This window comes from Triturus cristatus, chromosome 4_2 (genome assembly GCF_964204655.1).
Source record: "Triturus cristatus chromosome 4_2, aTriCri1.1, whole genome shotgun sequence".
Taxonomy (NCBI): Eukaryota; Metazoa; Chordata; class Amphibia; order Caudata; family Salamandridae; genus Triturus; species Triturus cristatus.
In genome coordinates, this window is record NC_140586.1 from 363,669,152 (window position 1) to 363,695,228 (window position 26,077).

Consider the following 26,077-nt stretch of genomic DNA (forward strand, 5'->3'; position numbering starts at 1 on the left):
CCTTTTTTTCAGAATTTTTATCAAACACCATTACCAGGACACGCCAGTGCGTAACATATTAATTATATCAGATTTGCCAATATCTCCATGGAGTTGGATATAGGAGTAATATTGACTCGCTTACAAGCAGCTTTTATGTAGCTTTTGTAGAAGATCTATTGTGGACAATCCCAATATTTACAATGGACTTTGGGTCAATCCTTTTTCTTACCATTGGTTGGCTTTCTTGTCAATCTCATTTGCTTTCATTCCTCTACTTGTTATCTCCTCGGCTCGAGCATAGCCTTCTTTGCCATCCTTTTGATTGAGTGACATGTATCCTTCTGCTGCCTACCTTCAGATAAATACTTTTTTCTTTTTATTTCAGCACTCCATGTGATGCATGTATATTTCTCCTCTATCCCTCCTATTCTGCGTCTCCCCTCAAATCTCCACCTTCATGTTTCCAAGTTGTTCTCCCGCCATCATAGAACATATCTGTTGTTTCCTGCACTCCTCCCACTCTGGGTATGTTTACTTACTTTTTAACCCTCGTTTCTTTCTTTTTTTTTTTAAAAACTCTTTTTATTAACATTTCCATTTTCAACCAATACTGCAATACCATATCGTGCTTTATCAAGTACATCACAGTTTGCTCGTGTCAGCCTTTGCCGAGCGCCAAGGGTCCCATTCGGTCTTCTCAGGACCCCAGCACCCTCCTCCTCCACCATGCCAAACATCTCGTGTCTTGCCTCGTTTCTTTCTTGATGCCCAGCTACCCGCTGCTCCCCAAATCTCCCATTCCCTCCTGTTATGGCGCTCCATCACCTCCAGGGCCCCTCTGCCCCTCACAATGGCGATCTATTTTAAAACTATTTTTTTCTTTTTTGGAAGGCCCAACAGCTCAAATTTGCTACCAGGCAGATCCTTTTTTGCTTCTTTTTTCAATTTACCGTACGAAGACTGGTGTCAGCCCTATTGGAACTGTAAGTTAAAAGTAAATAATTTAATAAGGGCTTCCGCATGATGGAACATACTGCACATGAAAAAACATATGTCAACAGGCTGGAATGGCTTGGCTTTGTATTTTCTGATGCTTTTCCTTATAAGCAAACAAGCTTTTTTTCTTTTTGCACAGGTAGAACAGCAGTGGAACAAAACACTGACAAAGCCAAAAGGTGCTTGCTCTTTATTGAATTTTGAATGCTAGTTTCTACCTCAGCATGACCTACTGACACACTGGGTGTTAGCTGCGTGGTAGCTGGGCCTGAGTTCAGTTTCCCCAAATATGTGTTTGCTCCCTTTTGTGTATATGTATATCTTCACTTCTAACACGCATCTCAAAGGCCATGGGGAAGATTTAAAGAAGCTGACACCATCCGCTTTACTTGTTGACTGGGAAAATAAAGGACTAGTTAGTTTCCCAGGGTAATCAGCATGCACCTTTCATGAGCGTGGATGTCACAAACCACATTGTCACAAAAGCTTACCTCGATGGAGACCAGGACTTCCTCTCCCTCCAGGGACTTGTTCTTGATGTTGGCATCGTGACCAATAATGTTCATAAAATCTGTAGTCGCTGGTTGGTCTCTAGTGGGGTCTTGGGGCAATGGATCACGAAAGGTTTGTAGAAAAGAAGAAACTGGTTTAGATTTTTCCTCTGGGCCAACCTGAAGGAGAAGAGAAATAAGCACATGAAGTCACACATCACAAAATGCCAGTATCAGCTAGAGCCCAGCAACAGAGCCTCAATACAACCCAGGCAACAGGCACAGAATCCCAGCAGATGCCACAGACTCAACAAAGAAACATCAAGGCAACGTTGATTGATGCACCCTTTCATAATTATTTCTGTACCCAAACAAAAACATGAATAACACTCCAATGGTCATATAGGTTGTGAATTCATTTGACCAAAATGGCTCTCCACTTTATAAATAACCGGTCACCATTCCAACCTAAAGGCATCAAAGCTAACAACCATGTGCTCTGGTAATCTCTAATGTCTTAAGAAAAACATCAGGAGTGCCACCATGCCAAGCTATAATCCATGCTGACCCTGAAATCATTGAGGACTGACAAGAAATCTGACATCTTTTTTTTTTCACAACAACATGTTATTGTTGACAGCCAAAGCAGAAAAGGAGTGCCTCAACCGGCACCCAGACTACACATATGCGATTGCAAAGAGGAATATCAACAATTTTTGCATGAGCATAACAATGATCAAACATAGAATTGGTTACAAAAACAAATACTAACAAAAGAACAAAGAACTGCGCCACATTGCTTCCATCAGACAGAGAAATCTGACATCTTTAACACAAAGAATAATCCATTCTGTCCAACGAAGTTCTAGCTTCTTCTGAGAATTCATGTTTTTATTTTTGCCACCCCACGTTGTGTTGGCAAACAATTTCCTGAATGTGCAACACTATCAAATAGCAAACATTATATGTTACTGAGGCCACCATCAATTTCCAAACTCCTTCACTTTCCAGTAAAGTTTGCCTCGGCTCTTTTTTAACATTATCTCTGTCAGGAGTCCCACTTCCTACATATACAACATACACTAGCTCACATTCTTCAATAAGTTGTCTGAAATTTCTTTGCATGCCACTATACTAAGGGGCAAATTTACTAATGTGTCACCCATTGCAGCACAGAAGCCAAAAATGCTGCACTACGTAGTGTGACAGGGAAGGAGTAGGAGAGCGCCCTATATACAGAGATATGGCTCTCACCTCACCTCCCCTGTCCCTAGCGCCGGTGCTGATTTCAGCTGCCGTGCTCCAGGCACACACATTTGCGCCATAGTGCTATGGTGCGTCCCTGAGTCTACCATAGGTTTTGCACTGGAAGGGTTACCTTCCAGTACAAAATACTATGCCCAGACAGCATTTAAATCCTTTCCTACTTTGTAAGTGTGCTGTACAGTGCAGCACGCATGCAAAGTCGGAAAAGAAAGGAGAAATGACAACATTACTCCTTCTAATGCCTGGATTCATAAAGCAATTTTTTTATACAAAATCCTGTCTCACATTTTTTGTAGATAGGGTTTGCGTCAAAGTGTGCACAGTTGCATGGGAATGCCCCTGTAACGACCCCTTGACGCTAAGTAATGCAAAGCAGTGCTTTGCGCTGCTTTGTGTAACATTTAGTTAATGTCCAGCGCAAAACAAGTTTTGCACTGGAAAGTTAATTATAAAAATAAAATTGTGCAGGTTTGGGTCACCTTTATGACGCAAAGCCAGTTCAAAATATTAGTAAATCACCCCATAAATCTCAGTTAGTCGTGTGTCATATATAGCAATAATAACCAAAAGAATAATGCCAACAAATCACTTGGAAAGAGCAACAAATATATTAGAATCTTTAAGGACCTCCTAAAAGTCACGGTATTTGCTCACTCTATCTGCACTCCAAAGCCCTTTCAGATACCAAATCGAAGTTGGTGAGTCTTCGCCTTCTTAAAAACACAGCAAGGCAGAAGGAATGCTAACATATTCCACCAGATTATACACATTAACTTATTTGCTAAACGCCTACAACCCTTGAGTGCAGTGGCAGGGCCTATGAGAGAGCAGGCTGCCCAACTGTAATCTGTTGGAGATTATCAGAAATATAATAAAATATTTAATGATTAACTCAAAGGAAGAAGATGGCAACCCCAAGTACGATAGGTCAAATCAATTAGAAGTCTGCAAAATGACTGCCCAAAAACAAGGGAGAAAAGGTAAGAGAGAAATGCGAAGAAAAGAGAGGAAAGTAGAACCACAGCGCAGAAGATCACAGTGATACTCCAAACAGAGCTGTGCATAAACGATTTGAGTATTTACAATGTCTGCTGCAAAGGATGGAGAGATCAAATGGAAGTGATTTCAAATTGGGAGGTGTTTGAGGGACGGGTTGTTAGGATAGCAGATCAAAATTTCAAATGCGATCCTTCTGGAAGGTAGCAAAGACAGAGATGGCTGAAACAGTGCAGGGATTACATTAGGGCAGTGGTGGCTGCTACTTAACGGGGGGGTTTCCTGGGGGTAGGGGAGGAGGGAATTAAATAAAAAACATTTTAAACACACTTCCTGCCTTCCAGTCACTGCCTCTCATTTATCTTCGCCCGCTTCCAGGACTCCAGGAGCGGGAACAGTAAGCACCCAGGCTTCCAGACTCCCCTAGACAATCACGACGCTGCTGATAGCAGCGTTGTGATTGGTCTGAGCGCCCTGGTTCAGCGATCAGAGTGGGACTGGGAGGCTGGGCATGTTCTCCACCAAGCTGAGCAGTACAGCTTGGTGGTGAACATTCAAAGTGCGCATGACTGTTTGGCAGGTCCAAAACGGCCAACACTTACCAATCTTCCCCCTGCTCCTATCACAGCCAGCATCGCCCCCAACCAGCTGAGCAACTGAGGAAAAATAAAATGATAACAATGCGTTATCATTTAATCTTTTCCTTTTTTACCTGCTCACAGAGCAGTGGGGCAACGCTCCTCCGCCTTAGCGGAGGAGCCTTCGCCTGCATTAGGAGGCACTGTGAAGAATCTATGTGACGTGTGATGAACAGGGCCTCAGACTAGTTCATTGGTGTATTGGTTGAAATTAATTCGGTTGCGGAGAGAGACTGAGGGTATTTATGAGAGGGTTGCGTCACGTTTGTACCACGCAACATGATACATGCATGGCACAAACCTCTAAATCAGATTTTTTTTGAAGCCATGCAAAGCCACTTTGCGTGCCTCTAAGTTGTTTCAAACATCTAGAGTAATGCAGCGCAAATTTCTGCGTTGCGTTACTCTGCCCTGGGTAGGCGTTCCATGGGTATTGTATGGGTGTTACCACACAAATCCTATGGATTTTGACACATCCCCAGATTTACAAGAACGTGCAAACATGGGGATGCGCCAAAATCTTACACCTTCCAAGGGGAGGCATCATGAGGGAAACAATCCTGCATGAAACACATGCACCCTTGCAGCATGGTGCAAGGGTGACTGTGTTGGCACTAGGCTGCCAAAAGGGCGCCAGCGCAAGGGAAAGGACAGGAATGTGCGGTATTGGCTTAAATACAGCACATTCTTGCCCTTTCCCTGTCATGCGATGCAGCAAGGTGACTTGCTGCGCTGCATCAAAAACTCATAAATGATCTCCTGAGCCTGGAGGGTCAAGTAAAAAATCACATCTTCCAACACAAGGCCATCTTAAAATAAAAGGAACTGCGATTTGCAATCTGAGGCACCTAATTCTCACCCAACTCACAGCCCTAAGAGAAAAGGCGTTCTACTGCATTCGATCTTTCATATATTCATGTCTGCATCGTTCCCTGTCATCAGGCTGGCAATCCTCAGTATTTTTAAACAACAGAAAACAGTGTTTAAATGAGTTTGCCTACTCCCCCTCCCCTATATCTCAGATATCTACTGCACATCATGTGTGAGGGAGTGCACGAGCAGAGCTCTACTATAACCTGTGTCTGATCTAAACAAGTGCACAAAAATCCAGTGCTACTGATATCTAGTCAGAGTTGCCGTCCACGTCGTCAACAACCAAAGCTCCATCGTCAACGAGAAAGATGTCGTCAATGGGCACTTCATCATCATTGATTATTCCTGTGGTGACAATCAGCTCTCCGTTCCGTTGATACCATCTATGGCAACAATGCATCTACTGATAATAGCAGTGATCACCTCACTGATTACGACTAACAAGTAACTTACCTTCGGTAACACCTTATCTGGACGAGACTCAATCTAGCCGCAGATAACTTACATTAGAATTAGCCCCAGGCACCAGAAGAAAAATGTGAATAGCACCTCTGCGTACCGGTGGGTGGCATTGTTTGGTTCGGTGTGGCGTTATCAACGCCGTGACAGATGTGATGCCTAAATAGGCGTCACCCCAGCAAGCTGACACCAGTTTCTTTTTGCAACTTTCCACTTCAGGAGCGTGGAACCACGAACACTGACCACTGGTGTGTGGAACTAGGGCCCTGACAAGGAGGGAGCCTTGTACCAATAAATCCATTCATGGAGAGGTGAGGATGGGTGGGTGGGTAAGGAATCTATGGCTAGACAGAGTCTCTACCAGATAAGGTGTTATCGAAGGTAAGTAAGTTATTCATCTGATAAAGACTTCTAGCTGCAGATTCCTTACCGTAGAATAGAATAGATACCTAAGCAATACTTCTCCGGAGCTGGGTCTGCAAACTTGATTTAGACTAGGAAGTCCTGCAGGCCCAAACAGGCTAAATGCCTGTCCAGACAGACATGACTGTCCAAGCAGTAGTGCTTAGTGAACATGTAGTCGGCGTGCTAATGCAATGGTCACAGACTTTGCTCAGGTGGAATGAGCATGCGAAATCCTCTGGGGGTTGCTTCTTGGCCAATGCATAGCAGATCTTAATGCAGACCACGATCCATCATGAGATGGTTCACTTCCATTCCAGCGATAGACGGAGAAGGGGTAGGTTACTACGTCCCGGGCAAAGGAGCACGTTCTCTCCTATTGCCGACTACACATTGCTGATGGAGCCCTAATCCCTACAACTCGAGGGTTGGGTTAAGGTTTCCAGAAAAGAAAGGTAAACCTCTCAGCGCAAGGACGCTGTTCAACCTTAATATTGAGGTACAACAGGTCTACAGAACCACACTTTACTGAAACCTGTTATTCTGTTTATTCACAAACACTTTCACCCACTTTTTAATTGTTTTAGGTCCTGACGAAGCGCATTTGGGATCCCTTAAGGACCCACCCGTAAGCGCGAAACATGTTGACCACTCACCAGTAGGCTCCCCACTCACCTTCCTGAGAGCAGCAGTTACTTTCCAGAATCTGCCCTCTTTTATTTCTTTTGCTAAGAGTAGCTCCAGGATCAGTAATTTTAACCATTTGCCAGGTAGAGCCGTGAATAAAGGTCTGAAACTCTACCCAGCAATTTCTAAATCGCACCACCCACTTGTCTTCCTATAGGCCCACACACACCCATGCACAACTGCGGCGTCTCCAACCAAAAGATCTCCGCCAAAGAGCCCTCTTGCGGGGCCCGTGGGGGACTGCAGCGCCACCCCCACGAGGAGCAACGCCCTATGATGAAGCAAGACACCCGAAAGGGTGTGTGAGGGCACTATATACAAAAGGAGAAATTCCCCACACCACATCGTGAGAGCACACACAACCATTTTCCCTTAGGAACAGTTACCCTCTCATAATATTTATATGGTTCACTTCTGCACAGCTCTCCATTTTTTGGCTCCGACATATCCCACGAAGAGCTCATCATTCACCTGGAAGGGTTTTGTGCGATCAACATAGAACGACAACATCCTTTTTGGGCCCAGCCGATGGAGTATCTCCTCTTCCTTAGAGGGATGAGGCAGAGCATAAAAAGTAGGCACAGTGATGCACTGGCCCAGGCCATGTGGAATGGGGTAACTACCTTCGGCAAGAAGCATGCTCCAGTCCAAAGGACCAGTTTGTCTGGGACAAAAAGGTGCATGGGGGCTGAAATAACAATGCCTGCAGTTCACTGACACTCCAGGCAAATGTAATTGCTACCAGAAAGGCCTTCTTGATGGTAAGAAGTCTAAGAGGGCATGTATGAAGAGACTCAAAGGGAGTAGAGCTAACACAAGGAGGTGAGGGACAGAGCGCTGAAACATTTCAGACACTCACCCCCAGTCACAGATTGAATCCATCATTGTTCTTTAGCTCACTTTGCCACCCCAATTCAGACCCAGCCATATACAAATCAGTCTTTTTTTAAACTGTTTTTATTGTTTTCATTACAGCTACAGCATACACATTTGACTTTGTATGTAAATTTATCATAAACTCAATCAACAGAAGGCATTGTTATATTTTCTTCTTTTGCGCAGCATATTAATGTAGATACCCCGCATACTCCCTTACTCTGTCCCGCCCCTCTATCCACTCTGTATTGTCTTACATTTCAGCTTGAGTTGCTCCTTGTATCTCTCCCTCTGGGAGCCCATAGTGTGGTATCCAGGGACCCATGTTTTTTTTTTAACTTCTTGGGGCATCCACAGGCTTTGTAAGTCGTTTTTCCCCCCGTCATATATAGGTCCATCCCTCCTCTCCATTCATGTAGTGTGGGTGGTGTATTCTTCCCCCAGTGGTTCCCAATTCTACTTCCCACTTTGCCCTCAATTTTATGAGATGTTCTGGCTTGCTATTTATGAGAGTTTTATAGGTCCATGAGACAGCTTTTTCACTAATTTCCCCTATGAGCAATCTTCCTTCTAGTGGGGCATAGTCTGGGATATTCTCTGTATCTACTCCTTGGGTCCTCCAGGCGCGGGCAACCTGTATGTATTTGTATTGTTGGTTCTGGTGCAGCTTGTATTCCCTCTGTAAAGTCGTGAAGGTGGAAAGTTCCTTACCATCTAATATCTCCCCTATTTTTGAGATGCCCAGCATATTCCACTTTTTGAAGCCCTTTAATTTAGGAAGTTCTCGCTTTTTCGCCCCTTCCCATAGGTGTTTCTTTTGTTACTCGATTGTTCCATCTCATCTGCCTTTCTGCCCTCTTCCATGCATTTATCGTGACTTGTGTGGTTGAAAGTAGTTGCTTAACGCCTTTACCTCCATATAGGTAGCGGGTATGTGGATGTGTCTCAAATTGGTTTTGTTCCAGCACGTATGTGGGGTGATCTCCCGGCATATGTTGCTACATATGTTGGGCATGCTACTGGGCGACAATTAACTGTGTCACCCAGTAGCAATCCCTAATGTCTGGAAGTGATTTGCCCCATTATATTGGTTTCGCTGCAGGGTAGCGAGTGCTACCCTAGGAGTACCGCCGTTCCACAGGAACGTTCTTAGTGTCCATCTATCCTAGAGAAAACCTCCTCGGAGAGGGGAGGGTATGTGTTTTGAAGGACATATAATAATTTCGGCAATGTTATCATTTTATACATAGGAGCCTTCCAGAGGGGTGTTAAGGACAGGGTTCTCCATCACTCGACATCTGTGTTAAATTCTGTAATGACTCTGTGTATGTTACAGCTAAGGTTCTCTGATTTGTGTGCAGAGACATACATACCCAAGTATTTTATCCCTTCCTTTTCCACCTTGAGCTGCCCGAGAGCGGCACCCGTTTCAAAACTTCAATTTGCTGGGTATAGACAGGATTTTTCCCAATTAATTTTATAATCCGCATGTTCCCCGTATCGTTCAAATATGTTGAAGATACATGGGAGGGTATCTCTAGGGTTAGTGAAGTAGAGGAGGACATCATCCGCCTAAAGCGATATGTGTTTGTCTGCCATCCTGTGTGTGTCCTCTCGAAACCCAGATATCCTTGGGTGTGTCGGAATTATACATGCTAGAGACTCTAATACTAGGGCGAAGAGCAACGGGGATAGGGGCACCCCGGTCTAGGGCCACGACCAATAGGGAACTCTCTTGAGACCACCCCATTCACTCGTACATGGGCGAATGGCTTTTCATATAAGAGGGCTATCTATGCCTGGAATTTGTGGGCAAGTCCAAATTTCTGGAGAGCTGTTTTCAGAGAGGGCCAGTATACTGTATCGAAGGCTTTTTCAGCATCCAACGACAGTATTAAGTGCGGGTCAGTTCTGTTATTTGCTACTTCTAGCCAATTATATAGTCAGCGTAGAATTAATCTTGTTGGCCTTTTGGGCATGAAACTGGACTAATCATTATGTATTAGGTAAGTTATGACCATTGTTAGTCTACGGGTTAGTATGAGGGCCAAAATTTTGGTTTCTATATTTAATAGCGATATGGGTCGATATGAGCTACAGCTCCTGGGTGTCTTACCTAATTTGTGGATTACTTCTATTGTGGCACTTCTGAGGTCTTGTGGGAGGGTGCCTGTTTTTTGGGCTTCCTGAAATACGCTGAACAGGTAGGGGCTCAGCAGATCCGCATTCTGCTTGTAAAGTTCCAACGGTATGCCATTGGGGCCCGAGACTTTCCCAGGTTTCAGAGAAACTATCGATTCTCTTATTTCCGCTAGTGTTATTTTCTGTTCTAGTGTTTGGGCGTCTGCTTTATCTAGGGTGGGGATATTAATTTCGAAGAGATATTGTTCGATTTGTGGAGACTTTGCCAGTGGATGCTCTGTGTAGAAGGCCTCGTAGTAGCGGTCAAATTCATTTGCTATGTCGGTGGGTGTGTTATACTGATGGCCATCTACTGAAGCTATCTGTGTTACCCCTATTGCTTCTGTTTCTTTTTTGCTTAGCCACGCCAGCAGTCAGCCTGCTTTGTCTCTGGTGTCGTAGAGGCGCTGGTACGTGGCCTGAATTGCTGCTTGCGCCTCTCGCTGAGCTTGATATTCCATAAGGAGGATTAGCATCTTCCGCATTAGTGAGGTATCTTTGCTTGCCAACGTTTGACTTTCAATGTGGAGGAGCTGTGATTCAATTGCCTCCATCTGTTCTTTCTCTCTTCTCTTTTTGTGCGCGATTATGTTCTGGGCCCTGTCTTGCAAGACCATTTTATATGCCTCCCAAAGTGTACCTGCAGACGCTATGGATCCTACGTTTTCTTTGAAGAACAATTCCGTATCTATTCTAATTACTTGGGCTACCTCGGTATCTCTGAGTTCCCAGGCATTGAGTTTCCAGCCCAGTGGGGTCGACTGCCGTCTCTTGCCCACTGTGAGCCACTGGGGAGAGTGGTCCGAGAGGCCTCTGGACAAGTATTCTGCTTTATTTATCTCTGTCACTTCCCCGGTCGGCTAAGATGTAATCTATTCTGGAGAAGACTCTGTGTGCCCCTGAGTAGTAGGAATATGCCCTGGTTTGGAGATTATGCCTTTGTCAGAGATCCGTTAACCCTATCGTATCAATGAATCGTCTGCGCTGCATGTCTCTGTGCCAGTATTCTGCGTGGTGCGATCTATCTGGGGGTCCATGACATCATTGAAGTCTCCCCCTATTAGTTGGACACATGAGTCTGCCTGCAGGAGAATGTCTGTGAGGTTTTCTAAAGTGTTTCCCTGTAGGCTTGGGGGTGCGTAGACACTAATCAGTGTGATTTCTCTCCTATCCCAGATCCCCTTTACAGCCACATAAAGGGTCATCCTTGTGCGCTCTACTTGAAGAACAAGTTACTTACCTTAGGTAACGCTTTTTCTGGTGGATACAGTATCTGCCTGTGGATTCCTCACCTTGTGAATATCCCCTGCGCCAGCATTCCACGGAACTTTTCTTCCCCAGCATTCCACGTCGACGTGGGCGACGTCATAATACACCGGCTCCGCTCGCGACTCCGATCGACGTCACCGGAGCCATAAGAAGCCCACGTCGGCGTGATGACATCAGTTCCACCCATTTTTTCCCCGTGCCATCGAGGCGAACAGGTGGACTAACGACAGACTCAAAGTATACACAGTATACAATACACCAACACATATGCATAGCATACAAAGGAAAAGAATGCTAAATAAACAAGCATTTCCTACAAATGTACAAGAAAGTATAAAAACATTCCAACAAGACCTATTCCATGGTATACAAAGGTGGACAACGGGGAGGCGGGTGGGTCAGTGAGGAATCCACAGGCAGATACTGTATCCACCAGAAAAAGCGTTACCGAAGGTAAGTAACTTGTTCTTCTGATGGATACATCTGCCAGTGGATTCCTCACCTTGTGAATAGATTCCACAGCAGTCCCCACTCCCGGAGGAGGGTGTCCACCTTCCTATACCAGAAAGTCCTGTAACACAGAGCGCGCGAAGTGGCCCTCCCTCCTCATCTCAGAGTCCAAGCAATAATGCTTTGCGAAAGTATGGAGGGAGGCCCAAGTCGCGGCTTTACAAATATCTGCCACAGGAACACCCCGGGCCAAAGCAGATGTAGAGGCTTTAGCTCTAGTTGAATGCGCTCTAATGCCATCAGGAGGAGTCTTACCAGCCAGGGCGTAGCAGATCTTGATGGTCAGAATTATCCATCTTGACAGCGTGCGCTTGTGCACCGCCTTCCCCTTAGAACGACCAATGTAGCCAATAAATAGCTGGTCATCAAGGCGAAAGTCCTTGGTTCTATCCAGATAAAAACTAACAGCCCTCTTCGGGTCCAAACGATGGAGTCTTTCCTCCTCTTTGGAAGGGTGAGGAGGAGGGTAGAAAACAGGGAGAGTAATGGACTGCCCCAAATGAAACGGAGTGACTACCTTTGGCAGGAAAGCAGCCCTGGTCCTGAGAACCATCCTTTCAGCATGCAGAGTAAGGAACGGAGGTTTGGAACTAAGAGCTTGAAGCTCACTTACCCTCCTTGCCGAGGTTATGGCCACAAGAAAAAACACCTTAAATGATAACAGCCTCAAAGGACAAGAATGAAGAGGCTCAAAAGGGGACCCCATTAGAAAGGTTAAAACAAGATTAAGGTCCCACTGAGGCATTACAAATGGGGTGGGAGGAAACATGTTTGTAAGGCCCTTGATGAACCTCAGAACAACCGGGGACTTGAAAAGTGATGGTTGATCTGGAAGGCACAGAAAAGCCGATAAGGCCGAAAGATAGCCCTTAACCGTAGCCACAGCACAGCCCTGCTGAGCCAAGTAAAGAGCAAACTGGAGAACATCAGAAAGATGGGCTTTTAAAGGGTCAACGGACCTCTCTCCACACCATTTTACAAATTTAGACCACCTGTAGGAGTAAACGGACTTGGTGGAGTGTCGCCTGGCCGATAAAATAACATCCACCACATCAGGTGGGAGAGAGAAGGAACTCAGGTTGCCCCGTTCAATCTCCAGGCATGAAGGTGTAAGCTCTGGAGGTGGGGGTGTAGAACCTGCCCCTCCGACTGCGAGAGGAGGTCTGCCCTCAGAGGGAGACGGAGCGGAGGGCACGAGGACAGGTGGAGAAGATCTGTATACCACACCCTTCTTGGCCAATCCGGGGCGACCAATATGACTTGGGCCCGGTCTTGGCGAATCGTCCTCAGAACCCGAGGAATCAAGGGTATGGGAGGAAACGCGTAAAGGAGTCGTGAGCCCCAACTCAACTGAAACGCGTCCCCCAACGCCCCCTGCATCGTATACTGGAGACTGCAGAATGACGGGCAGTGCGTGTTCTCGAAAGTGGCAAACAGATCCACCCGAGGAGTTCCCCACGTCCGAAAGACGTGACGAACTACCTCCGGATGGAGCCTCCACTCGTGGTCGGCGGAGAACTGCCTACTGAGACTGTCCGCACGCACGTTCAGCACCCCGGCCAGATGATTTGCCATCAGACAAATCTGATGGTCCTGAACCCAGGACCATAGACGTAAGGCCTCTCTGCATAGACAAAAAGACCCCACACCTCCCTGCTTGTTGACATACCACATCGCGGTCGTGTTGTCTGTCAGGACTTGAATCGACTGACCGCAAAGGGAAGGGAGGAAGGCCTTGAGCGCCAAACGAATCGCCCGCAATTCCAGAAGGTTGATGTGAAGCAACCTTTCCTCTGGAGACCACAGACCCTTGATCTCCAGGTCCCCCAGATGCGCACCCCACCCTAAGGTGGATGCATCCGTTATCACTGTGGCCACTGATGGAGATAGATGGAAGGGCTTTCCCTGCGACAGATTGCCCTCTACACTCCACCAAGAAAGATCCGCTGCAGCTTCTCTGGAGATCTTGACTGACTCCCTGAGATCCCCGTTGTGCTGATACCACTGCTTGCGGAGGCACCACTGGAGCGCCCGCATGTGCCAGCGTGCATGGTTGACCAACAGAATGCAGGAAGCGAACAGACCGAGCAGACGAAGGACCTTCAGAACTGGAACAACCGCTCCACTGTAGAATAAAGGGACCATCTCCTGAATGTCGAGAATCCTTTGAGGAGGAGGGAATGCTCGACACACAGTAGTGTCCAGTACTGCCCCTATAAACAGGTTGCGTTGAGAGGGCACCAGGTGAGATTTGGGCACATTGATTGAAAAACCCAAGTCGAACAACAGCTGAGTTGTCACCTGCAGATGACGCTGCACCATCTCTGGGGACTCTGCCTTCAGAAGCCAGTCGTCCAGGTAGGGAAAAAACGGAATCCCCGACCTCCTGAGATGAGCAGCCACCACTGCCATCACCTTTGTGAAGACTCGAGGTGCGGTAGTAAGACCAAACGGGAGGACCGCAAACTGGTAATGTTGCGACCCAACCGTAAAACGGAGATACTTCCTGTGCGACTTCAGGATTGGGACATGGAAGTACGCGTCCTGCAAGTTGAGCGACACCATCCAGTCTCCTTGCTGCAATGCTTGAAGAACCTGCGCAAGGGTCAGCATCTTGAATTTCTCCTGCTTCAGGTAAAAAATCAAGATTCTGAGGTCCAGGATTGGACGCAATCTGCCGTCGTTTTTGGGAATCAGGAAATAACGGGAGTAGCATCCCTGACCCCTTTCCTGCTCTGGAACCACCTCTATCGCACCCTTTTGAAGCAAGGCTAGAACTTCTTTCTGCAAGAGAAGCAGATGGTCTTCCGAGCAATAACCTTGGCAAGGAGGGTAAGGGGGAGGAAACTCCCGAAAGGGAAGGGCGTACCCAGTCTCCACGAGGTTCAAAACCCAAAGGTCTGTTGTAACCGATTTCCAACCCCGTAGAAAGTAGGACACCCGACCCCCCCACAGGCCTTACATGATCCAGGATGGGGGATCTAGGGCTGCTTCCCTGAGGCCTCATTGGGAGCAGAGGAGGAGGAAGAAGAGGGGTTGCGTCCAGAACCTCTCCGACTCCCTTGCCTCCCTCTATAGGACTTATAGAGGGGATTCTGCTGCTGCTGCTGGGGCTGCCGGTAAGAGCGAAAAGACGATCGCCCAAAGCCCCTAAATTTTCGAAAGGTCGAACCCTTTGCCGGTACTTGCAGGCCCAAGGATTTTGCAGTCAATCGGCTGTCCTTAAAACGCTGAAGGGCAGAGTCCGCTTTCTCCCCAAACAGCTTCTGACCATCAAATGGAAGATCGACCAGCGTAGCTTGAACATCCGCTGAGAAACCAGAGTTACGGAGCCAAGCCTGCCTTCTCACAGCAACAGAAGACCCCATGATCCTTGCCACGGAGTCCGCAGTATCCAACCCTGAATGGATAACTTGCCTGGCAGCCGCCTGAGTGTCCGCTACAACCTCCATGAAGGATGACTTATCCCCTTCAGGCAACTTAGGAGCCAAGGACTTAATGGAATCCATTAGAGCGTGCACGTAACGCCCCAGCAGGCATGTAGCATTAGTCGATTTTAACGCCATGCTTCCTGTCGAAAAGGTCTTTTTGGCTGCCTGATCAGCCTTTTTAGACTCCCTGTCAGCTGGAGACTGAGGAAAGGCACCGGAAGCATGCTTGGAGCATGAAGCCTGCACAACCAAACTGTCCGGGGACGGATGAGTGGATAAAAAGTCAGGATCCCCTGGTGCAACCTTGTACCTTCTTGCCACCTGTCTACACACTGCAGGAGAAGAAAGGGGCTTCTTCCATACCTCTAATACCGGCTCCAATATGGCCTAATTGAAAGGCAACAAGGGCTCCGATGTCGAAGTCGGAGAATGTAACACTTCTGTGAGCAGGTTGGATTTGTACTCTACAGAAGGCAGCTGTAAATCCAGAAGCTCCGCTGCTTTCTTTATCACTACGTGATAGGTAGCCAACTCATGAGGTGGAGAAGACCTGGCAGATGTATGTTCCCACTCTGGGGTCGTATCCAGCCCACTGGCTTCCTCAATGCCCTCGAATTCGTCCGAAGAAGAATCAACCTCACCTTCTTCCACCTCTCGATATCTTCTTTCCTCCAACAACCTCTGGGCTTCCCTCCTCGACCAGATTCGGGGAACCGACGTCGGCGACGTCGTACGCGGCGTCGGAGGAACCAGAGGAACCGGCGTCCACGGCGCCAGACACGGCGCAGATGGAGTCAGCCTCGACGTCGATGGAGTCGGCTTCGGCGTCGATGGAGCCAGTCTCGGCGTCGAAGGAGGCTCCGAAGCCTGTCCAACCTTCCGAGGTCGAATCGGATCCCCAGACGGCGCCGGAAACTGCCAAGAAGGCGCCATCGGCATAAAGGGCATAAAGGGGGCCTGAGCATACTGCTGTGGCACCCCCATTGTAAAGGCCATCGGACCCACGGGACCAGCTGGTGCTCCGGATGGGTAGGCCGCCCTATTAAAAATGCCATACATAGCATTCAAGAAATTAGCCGAATCCGTACCTGGGGCCGGGAACTGAGGCAAAGGAACCTCTTGTGGGGCCTCCGGCACCGGCTCCGCAATATCCTCCACTGGAGCCTCCGAATCTTCAGGTACTGGAACCGACTCTTCCTGCTCCTCATGCATAGAAGCATCCGACTCCACACGAACCGGAGTCGACGTCTTAGACGGAGCCGAAGACCTCGTCGGAGACTGATTCGGAGTCTGCTTCCTTGAAGGAGAACCTTCCGGAGACCTTGAAGGTGAAGGAGAAGGAGACAAACCTTTGCTCCGACGTCGATGAGACGAAGCTTACCTCGACCTCGACTTCGATTTCTTGGACTTTGAGGATCGACGTCTAGAATGTTTACTTTTTTTATGGTGTTTCTTCGACCTCGACGACCTCAAAGTCGATGACTCTCTCTTCGATCTCTCTCTTCGATCTCTCCTTCTTCCTCCCTCTTTTTTCCTCACCAATCTTCTTCATGAAGAGCTTGGTCTTCCTTTCCTTGAGTGCCTTCGGGTTCATGCTTTTACAGCATCCGCACTCCTCCATATCATGTTCCGAGGAGAGGCACCATAAACAATTCTGGTGAGGATCCGTAATCGACATCAGGCCTCCACACTCCCTACAGGGCTTAAAGCCCGACTTCCTAGTCAAAGACATAGTCGAATAAACAGAGATACACGACCAACTACAAAGTAGCACTGGAGAAAAACCGTTGCGCGTTGAAGGTGCGGAAAAAAGGGAACTGACGTCATCACGCCGACGTGGGCTTCTTATGGCTCCGGTGACGTCGATCGGAGTCGCGAGCAGAGCCGGTGTATTATGACGTCGCCCACGTCGACGTGGAATGCTGTGGAAGAAAAGTTCCGTGGAATGCTGGCGCAGGGGATATTCACAAGGTGAGGAATCCACTGGCAGATGTATCCATCAGAAATGGTGGAGACTCCTCATGCACCTGTGGAGAAACCTGCATGTGCCAATGCTTTACATGCCCCCTACCCAGGAATCTACATTGCGTTCACTTCAAGTGGGTTTCTTGGAGGAATATCACCTCGGGCTTCAGTCGCTTAATGTATGCTGCTACTAGGCCTCTCTTCACCTTGTATCCCAGCCTTTTCACGTTCCAGGACATGACAGAGTAACAACTGTGCTTATGCATCATTTGATTGCTTGTTTGGCTATCGAACAGCATGTTTTAGTATGTTTCCAATTTGCCCCATTTGCCTGTTGAGCTGTTGTTCGGAGATGCTGCCTGATTTCAACCTTAGCCTAACAGTCTGTTGCCCCATTCCCTGCCCCCCCCAACTCCCCCACCGCCCACGCACCTTCCCCAATGGGTCAACATGACCAGCTGGGCCGTGGATGGTTTGGAGAGGTCTGTCGCCCACGCTCCCTCAAACTTTAATGTGTTCTTAACTTCCTATCTCTGCGATTCAGCAGTGAATGCTAACTTTAACTGGAGAATAACTTTTGATTCTGCTTTGAGTCCCTTCTTTTGTATCAGGAGGGTCTCTGTACAAAAAGAAGAGTGAGAAGGGGCAAGCAAAGGAGAAGAGAGTAACAGAAAGGAAAAACACAGTCACAAGGGGGAGAGGTGCCTGACGCCAGCTTACTGTCCCTTCGGCCTTCAATTGGCCCATAGTGATTCATCCTTCCTCACTTCCATCTCGTCATATCTGTGGCGGGGTTTCGTCTGCCATAGTGCCTGGATCTGGTTCTTCTGGATGGGTAATGTTTTGCAATAGCGGGTGATCGCTTTCAGAGTCAGTTAAAAGTTCCCGTTCTGTGGGATCCAGGGTGGGTTGTCGTCTCAGCCTGGTCTTAGAAATCTTTTCCCCTATTCTATCCTGTGGTTGATTTTCAGCAGAGTCTAAGGCCTGAGTTACATTTTCCGTGGTTCTTCTTCTTCTGAACGGGGTGGCTCTAGTTGATTCACCTGAACGTCCCGAGCTGCGTTTCAATTTCAGTGTTTGTGACCTGGGCCTACTTTCCAGAGTGGGCACCCGTTTGGCGGTGCTGTTTGATCTCTTGGTTGTTGTCTGATTGTGCGCTCTTCTATCCAATTCCATGCCTCCTCTGGTGTTTGGAAGAAGAAAGTCTTGGCTTGGAATATTACCTTTTAATTTGTCCGGAGAGAGTAGCATATACTGAATCTGGGGATTTCGTAATTTTTCTTTTACAGAGTCGAATGTTCTCCGTTGTTTTTGCACCTCTCTTGAGTAGTCTGAGAACACCATTATTTTGGTGTTGGCAGTTAGAATCTCTACAATCTGTCTCATCTCACGGAGTATTAGGTCCCGGTCTTGACAGTTCAGGAAACATGCGATCAAGGGTCTGGGGATGCCCCCACCGGGGGTTTATATGCAAATCCGTCTTAACTCTGTTCCTCATGGGAACAGTCCAGCCCGAACTGCCAAGCCAGGTCTTCCCTGGACTGGAAACAAGCATCCAGGAACCGGTTTCGGGATAACACCCCATATAAGCCAGGCTAGCTTGAATCCAGTAGCAAAGTGAGCAAGGGACCCACGTCTGGGCAACAACTGCCAACATAGGGTGAACAAAGCAATCAAGGGGATGATGGACAGAGCGCTCAAACTTTTCAGACACTCACCCCCAGTCATAGATCTGGGTTGAATCCATCATCGTTCTTTAGCTTACTTTGCCACCCCAATTCAGACCCAGCCATATGCAAATCAGTCTTGACCCTGTTCCTCATGGGAACAGCCCAGCCAGGACTGCTAAGCCAGGTCTTCCCTGGACCGGAAACAAGCATTATGGGACCGGTTTCGGGGTAACACCCCTCATCAGCCAGGCTAGCTTGAATCCAGTGGCAAAGTAAGTACCCATTAGAAATGTAAGAACCAAGTTAAGGTCCCATTGAGGCATAATGAAGGGAGCTGGAGGAAATAAATGTTGCAACCCTTTAAGGAACCGAATCATAATAGGGGACTTGAAGAGGGAAGGCTCATATGGCAGCCGCAGCAAAGCAGAAATGGCATACAAATAAACCTTTAACTTGCCCAATGCAAAAGCCTGCTGGGGGAGGGAAAGGATGAACATAAGAACTTGAAGAACGGGGGCAGACAAAGGGTCAACCTATTTGACTGTACGCCATGCCATAAATTTGTGCCAAATGCCGGCATTTATACCGTCTTGATGGAAGGACGCAGAGCGGCCAAGATAACATTAAAGACTTTGAAGATCTGCTCCAGGACAGGGTGGCCAAGAGATGGGAGGCATCCAAGCTTTCAAATTTTGAATACGGAGAGGCGGCTGGCAAAATCTTGGCGTGGAAAATTAAAACAGACCAGGCCAAGAATTTTATTAAGGAAATAAAAGTGGTAGGGGAAGCCAGGGTTAGATCCACCACTACAGAAATAGGGAATGCCTTCTATGAGTTTTTTCAAAATATCTATAAGGAGGATATCGCTGATGACCAACTGGCTAGCGAGGCTAGGGAGGTATGGTTAGACCGGGCCCACCTCCCTACCCTTTCTCTAGTCCAGCGTGACCGCCTGGAGACCGCTATTACTGAGGCCGAAGTCAGCAACATCATAAAACAACTGAAGCGAGCGAAAGCCGCAGGCCCGGATGGCATTCCAGGGGAGGTATATAGCGCTTTGGGCTCAGCCATAGTTCCATCTTTGACCGTCCTTTTTAATGCTATATTCTTAGACGGTATGGTCCCGCCAGACTCATGGAATGACGCCACGATTGTGTTGATCCCTAAACCTGGAAAGGACCCGGCCGAGTGCGGGTCCTATAGACCAATTTCACTCCTAAACAACGATTATAAGATCTTTGCGGCCATTCTTGCGGGAAGGTTGGGGTGTGAGAAAGGCTCAATAATCCATAAGGACCAAAAGGGATTTATAAGAGGGCGACAATTAGTAGATCTTACCCATGACCTGGTAGGAGCAATAGACATAGCCACCTCATTTTGTCACCCATTGGCCACCTTCACCCTGGATGCTACTAAAGCTTTTGACAGGGTCAATTGGCCATACTTGGCCGCGGTATTGAGGAGATTCAATATAGGAGATAATTTCTGTCATGCCATCTCGCTTCTGTATAATGACCCAAGGGCCAGACTTTTGGTCAATGGAGTACACACCGAACAGGTTAAAATCACTAGGGGTACCAGACAGGGTTGTCCGCTCTCCCCTCTTCTATTCAACATGTATATAGAACCTTTAGCTCAAATTCTGAGAGATGAAAATGACATCCCCTCTTTCGAGTTTGGAGGCTGGGTTAAGCGGATAGGACTCTATGCGGACGACATAATAGTGTATACATCGGACCCTGTGCAGGCCTTTCCCGCCATTATTAAGAGAGCTAGGGAATTCGGGCAGATCTCAGGTTATGAAATAAATGAAGGGAAGACCGAGGTAATGACCTGGAACATCCAAAACCCAATGATGGATGTTAATTCATCCATGCGCTACCTGGGAATCAGGATCACCCAGGATTTAGATAAAATTGCTTCCACGAATTTGGAACGGGTTTCACGAGATTGTAGGGCATTACTAAGATCCTGGGCCTTTCTTCCACTGACAATCTTGGGAAGAGTCAGTCTAGTGAAAATGTCCATCCTTCCCAAGTACACGTTCATTTTTAACACCATCCCTCTAGCTTTCTGTCAGAAACAAATATATAAATGTCAACAAGACATAAACTCTTTTGTGTGGAATTATAAAGCTACCAGACTAGCCTGGAAAAAACTGAGAAGGAGGAGGGAGAAGGGGGGGGCTCACACTCCCTGACCTACAATATTACGCCTGGGCATTTCAGCTATCATACTCCAGGATGTTGTTAAAGACCCCATCAAGTACATCGATTGGTAAAATGTTTAAGGCCATGTTAAATGGGGCTGATTTGCCACCTGATGGCTTTCTTTTTAAATTTGGAGACCGGAAATTCTTCAAAAAGGTGAGGCTAAAGATCCTATCATCACTGGCCAAAGTTTGGAAAATGATCAGAGATAGGGTGGGGCTGCCTTACTATTCTCGGCTTGCCCCAATTTGGGACTCGCCGGGGCTTCCTCCGTGCCTTAAGGACGGTCTTGCAACACCTATTAGGAGGGCAGGGATAGTAAGGTGGGGTCAGCTGTTAGTGGAGGGGGCATTGGTGGGTTGGGAGGAGTTATATGAGAAGGTTGGCCCAACACTATCCAGATTTAAATATATACAGTTGGTCAGCTGGTCCCGGGAGCTGATTAGGAATAAGTCACATCTGGGGAGAAGATGTCTTCTAGAAGAACAGCTGGTAGAGAGACAAGTACAGGGGAAAGAGGTAGCCTTCTGGTACTGGGCAATCTTGGAGGAGGTGGATGGGGAGTTTATTCTACCTGATACACAGTGGGGAGGGCTCATGGGGATACAGTGTGAGGACATATGGATAAGATCTTTCACTCTCCTGTATAAATTGGTTAAGCCGGCTTGGGTGAGGCGGAATCACCTGTATACCCTTCATCGAGCTTATTTATCCCCCCAAAAGCTATCTAAATATCAGGCCGGAAAAGCTTGTAACAAGTGTAATCTTCCTGCAGCCTCCGACGTGCATATGTTTATGGAATGCCCATTTATCAGTACTTTTTGGGAGGAAGTTAAGATCACTTTGGACTCCATCCTCAAGAAGTCTACTCCTATTACTTTGGCGCTAATCATATTTGGGGTGGACGATGACATCACAGGTCAAGCAAAGAGTTTTCTGTTTTATGCAATTCTGCTGGCCAGACGCCAGATCTGCAAATTCTGGGTAGACAAGAATGCACCATCACACGCAGGTTGGCTGGAGTCCTTATATGAAACTTCAAAGGTGGACATGGCCAGAATGTCCCAGAAACGTAACCTCTCTTTTTGGAATTTGTTGGTCCAGTGGAAATAATTGGCTCCGTTGAGTCTCCGGGGTTTTTTTTTTTTTTTTCCCGGGTCCGATGATTATGCTATTATACGCCAGGTGTCTTGGTGGTTTCCTTAAAAACCTTTCCGATTCCAAGTTGGAGTACCGAGGGGTTGTGATCTCTCGTTTATTTCTTTTCCCCTTCCTACCACATTACTAACTTGGAGAACGTCTCCCCCCGGTTGACGCTTGTATGTCGTCTGGGTTTGGTTTGGAATAGTAGCCAGTTTTTTCTATTTTCTCACACAACATCAAAGGGGAGTGGCGTCTTTCCTAGAAGTTTGTGGGGCAGGCAAATGAGGACACAAAAAAAAAAAGAGAGAAAAAAAAAAAAAAAACATTAAAGACTTTGGGTGGAAGGTTGATAGCTGTCAACTGTTGCCGCTCAATCTCCATGCATCGAAGTGGTCACAGATTCGGCTGCAGAATCCTCACCTGCTGCTGTGACTATCCTGAGAATATCCTCTCGAAGGGGCAGTCTGATCAAAGAACTGAAGGCCATGCTCAACAGCTGGGGATACCAGACTCACCGGAGCGACAAGAATGACTTGGGCCAGGTCGTTACAGATCTTCTTGAGAACTCTGGGAAAGAGTGGTATGGGCAGAAAGGCATAGAGGAGGGAGGCCGCAGCTCCACTTGAGACAAAAAGTGTCTCAGAGCAAGAGCCTCTTTGGAAACTCCAGCATGCAGAAGAGCAGACATTGTGCGTTCTTGGTGGTGGTGAACAGATCTAACCAGCCGCGGTCCGTGCAGGTAAGAGTGGTGGGCAGTGGTGCCCGGTGGAGGGGGGGTATTTCGGCATACGACCACGAGGGCAAATTTATTATTTTATTTTATTTTTCCCTTGCAGTCTTATGTTGAAATACCCCACACCCGGCCCCACCGATCTTACCTGCACGGGCTGCAGTTGGATCTAACCAAGGCTCTCGCCACTGCTGAAAGAGAACTTGTGCCATCTCCAGATGGATACCCCATTCGTGATCTGTTAGGCATCTTTGGCTGAGTTTGTCCAACCCGGCGTTCAGAGCCTGCCAGGTATTGAATCACCAGGAAAATGCCATGATGTTCCAGCCATGTCCAGAGACGCTGGGCCTCTGGACAAAGGGTCCACAACCACACCCCACCCTCTTTGTTGAAGTACCACATGGCAGTGGTATTGTACATGAACACCTGCATTAGCCTTTACTTGATGGAGGTTAGAAAGGCTTTCAATGCCAGCCGTATCGCTCGAAGCTCCAATAAGGTAATGAGGAGGCCCAATTGCGCCAGAGATCAGGGGTCTCTGAGCTTCACCTCTAACAGATGGTCGCAGCAGCCCAGGAGTGATGCATCCAACACTACTGTTAGATCGGTTTGAGGAAAAGAGAGGGGTCTGCCACTGACCCAATTGTGGTTTGTTAACCACCACAGCAGATCTTTTGGAGTGCTCTACGAGATCTGGACCATGTCGTGGAGATTCCCCCGATGCTGCGCCTACTGGAACTTCAGGTCCACTGCAGAGCCCACATTTGCCAGCGGGCATGAGTCACAAGCAGGATGAAGGAAACTATGAAGCCATGCAGCCTCAGAGTCAGTCTCATTGATATCCAGGATAGAGACTGAAACATCTGTATCATAGCCTGAATATTCTTGACTTGCTGTTCCGGAGGATATGCCCGAAACTGCGAAGTGTCCAGATCAGCTCTGATAAAAAGGAGCATTTGAGAAGAGGTCAGGCGTGACTTTGGCATGCTTATAGTGAACCCCAGCGAGTAAAGGAGATCTGCCATAGTCTAGAGGTGGGAGAATACTGCCTGGGATGAGCCCACCTTCAACAGTCAGTTGTCGAGATAGGGGAAGACTGGCACTCCTGATACTCGCAGATGAGCTGTAATCACTGTCATCACCTTGGTGAACACCCTAGGGGCACTAGTAAGGCCAAAAGGGAGAACGGTGAACTGAAAGTGCTCGTGGTCTAACCTGAACCGCAGATAATAGGCAGTCAGGGGAGGTGGAAGAATGTGTCCTGCAAGTCCAACGCTACCATCCAGTCTACCAGGTCCAAGACATACAGGACTTGAGCGAGCATGAGCATTTTGAATCTCTCCTTTTTTAGGAAGAAATTGAGTGTGCGCAGATCTAGGATAGGACAGAGGCCTCTGTCCTTCTTGGGCACTAGAAAGTAGCAGAAATAGCAACCATGACCTATTTTCTTATGCCGGCAACCTCTCTATCGATCCCTTAGGCAAGAGAGCTACCACTTCCTGGTGGAGTATGGAGATGTGGTCCTCCGTCAGCCTGTCAAAAGTGGGTGGCTTGGGTGGAGGGGTAGTCACGAAGGGGAGTCACCCTTTGGACAATCTGGAGATCCCAGCGGTCGGATGTTCTTGACCTCAAGTGGTGCAGGTGATGGTGTATCCTACCTCCCACTGGGTGCCCATGATGGGCAAACTAAAGAGGTTTGGAGGCTGCAGCTCCCAGGGGGATGGCAGACTGGCGCAACATCTGGCTACCTGACCCACGAGGTCTGTGGGTACTGTGTCCTCATCCATCCAAGAGCTGGGAAGCTTACGTGCCCTGCGTGGGGGAAAACGCTTCTGGAAGCACCTTCCGTGGCCACAAAAGGTGGACTGTGGTTGGAGAGGGGCCATGGAAAATGCCCAAGGGCTTGGCCATAGCTCTGCTGTCCTTGAAGCGCTCTAGCGTTGAATCTGCCTCATCTCTGAAGAGAAGGGAACCAACAAAGGGCACGTCTATGAGAAAGGCCTGGACATCCCTGAAAAGCCAGTGGTTCCCAACCAGGGCCTCCGACAATAAAACCGTTCTGCCTAGTGAATTGGTTGTATCCAGCCCACAGCATATGGCAAACTTAGCTGCATCCCTCCTGTCAGCAAAAGCTTGGGAGAGTATGGTTCGGGCCTCCTCCATAGGCACTACCTGTGTAACAGAGTCACAGACTGAATGGAAGTATCGGCCCAAATAGCACATTGTGTTCAATTGCCCGCAGTGCCAGGCTTGGGGTAGAAAGCATCTTGTTTCCCAAGGTAGCCAGACTCTTGAATTCTCTGTCTGGTGGAGTGGTAGGGAATGCACTAGGATTTACTCTGGAAGTGGAGGCCTGGACCACCAAACTCTTCGGGGTGTGGTGTTGAGTAAGGAAGTTGGGGTCCATCGGGGCGGGACAATGGTGGCGGGCAATTGTCCTATTCACAGGAGCCCCTGTGCAGGGCTTGGACCAGATCCCAAATAGAACATCCATGAGGGCTTTGTTAAATGGGAGATGCGGTTCAGAAGAGGTGACTCCCAACTGAAGCACCTCCATCAAGACGTTTTTCTTGACAGCCTCGGAGGGCAGCTGAAGGTCTAGGATCTTGGGCACGCTCACTACCATAGCAAATGAGGTTCTCTCCTCCGTAGCTACGGTAGGAGGAGAGACCAAGTCAATATATGGGCATCCACCAAATCCTCACACCAGGTCTCCTCTGTGTGATCAAGGGGCTGCTTTACCTTAGGGTACAGTGACCCCTCCAATTCATCCCCAAGTCCTGGACCTAGCCCATAGGAATAGGAAATAGACTCTGGCCTGGATGGCAAGGCTCCAGTCGGATGACGTCCATCCTACTTCATGTCGGAGTCCGGGATGAAAATGGGGGCGGTGCCAGGGACATCGGCGGCACTGGTCGGGGTAGCACAACTGACATCAGTCTGGATCCATCCATGGGTACAAGGAGTCTGGGGAAACCGGCCAGCGGAAGACCAGTAGCGGCCCCTCCCGAACTCACAGCACCCGAAGAAGCTCCAGTGGGGACAGGCTGCCTAAATATGAGGGTTGGGCGGTGATCGCTCTGGCTATTGGAAACTCTGGGAGGTGTGGAGACAGCACAGGCTCACCCGCAGAGCTAGGCCTCGAATGTCGACGCTCCCTTGATATGATGGATGACTTCGGATAGGGCAAAGTCGAAGACCGCTTCAACTTCTTGCTCTACTTATGTTTGTGTGTCTTACCCGAATGCCCCAATGACTGAGTGCGACAATGAGCGTTTGGAGTGGCTCCGTGACCAATCCTG

General features: G+C 48.0%; 1 protein-coding gene across 3 annotated transcripts in view; it reads right to left on the reverse strand.

The window, feature by feature from the left end:
- The window catches only part of AXDND1 (axonemal dynein light chain domain containing 1), a 564,522-nt gene that overhangs the window by 40,784 nt on the left and 497,661 nt on the right, over positions 1-26,077 (reverse strand). For all 3 annotated transcript variants that reach the window (XM_085601802.1, XM_085601801.1, XM_085601803.1), the window contains one exon: positions 1,470-1,649. In XM_085601802.1, the coding sequence (XP_085457928.1) occupies positions 1,470-1,649 (180 nt within the window). The remainder of the gene's footprint in view (positions 1-1,469; positions 1,650-26,077) is intronic.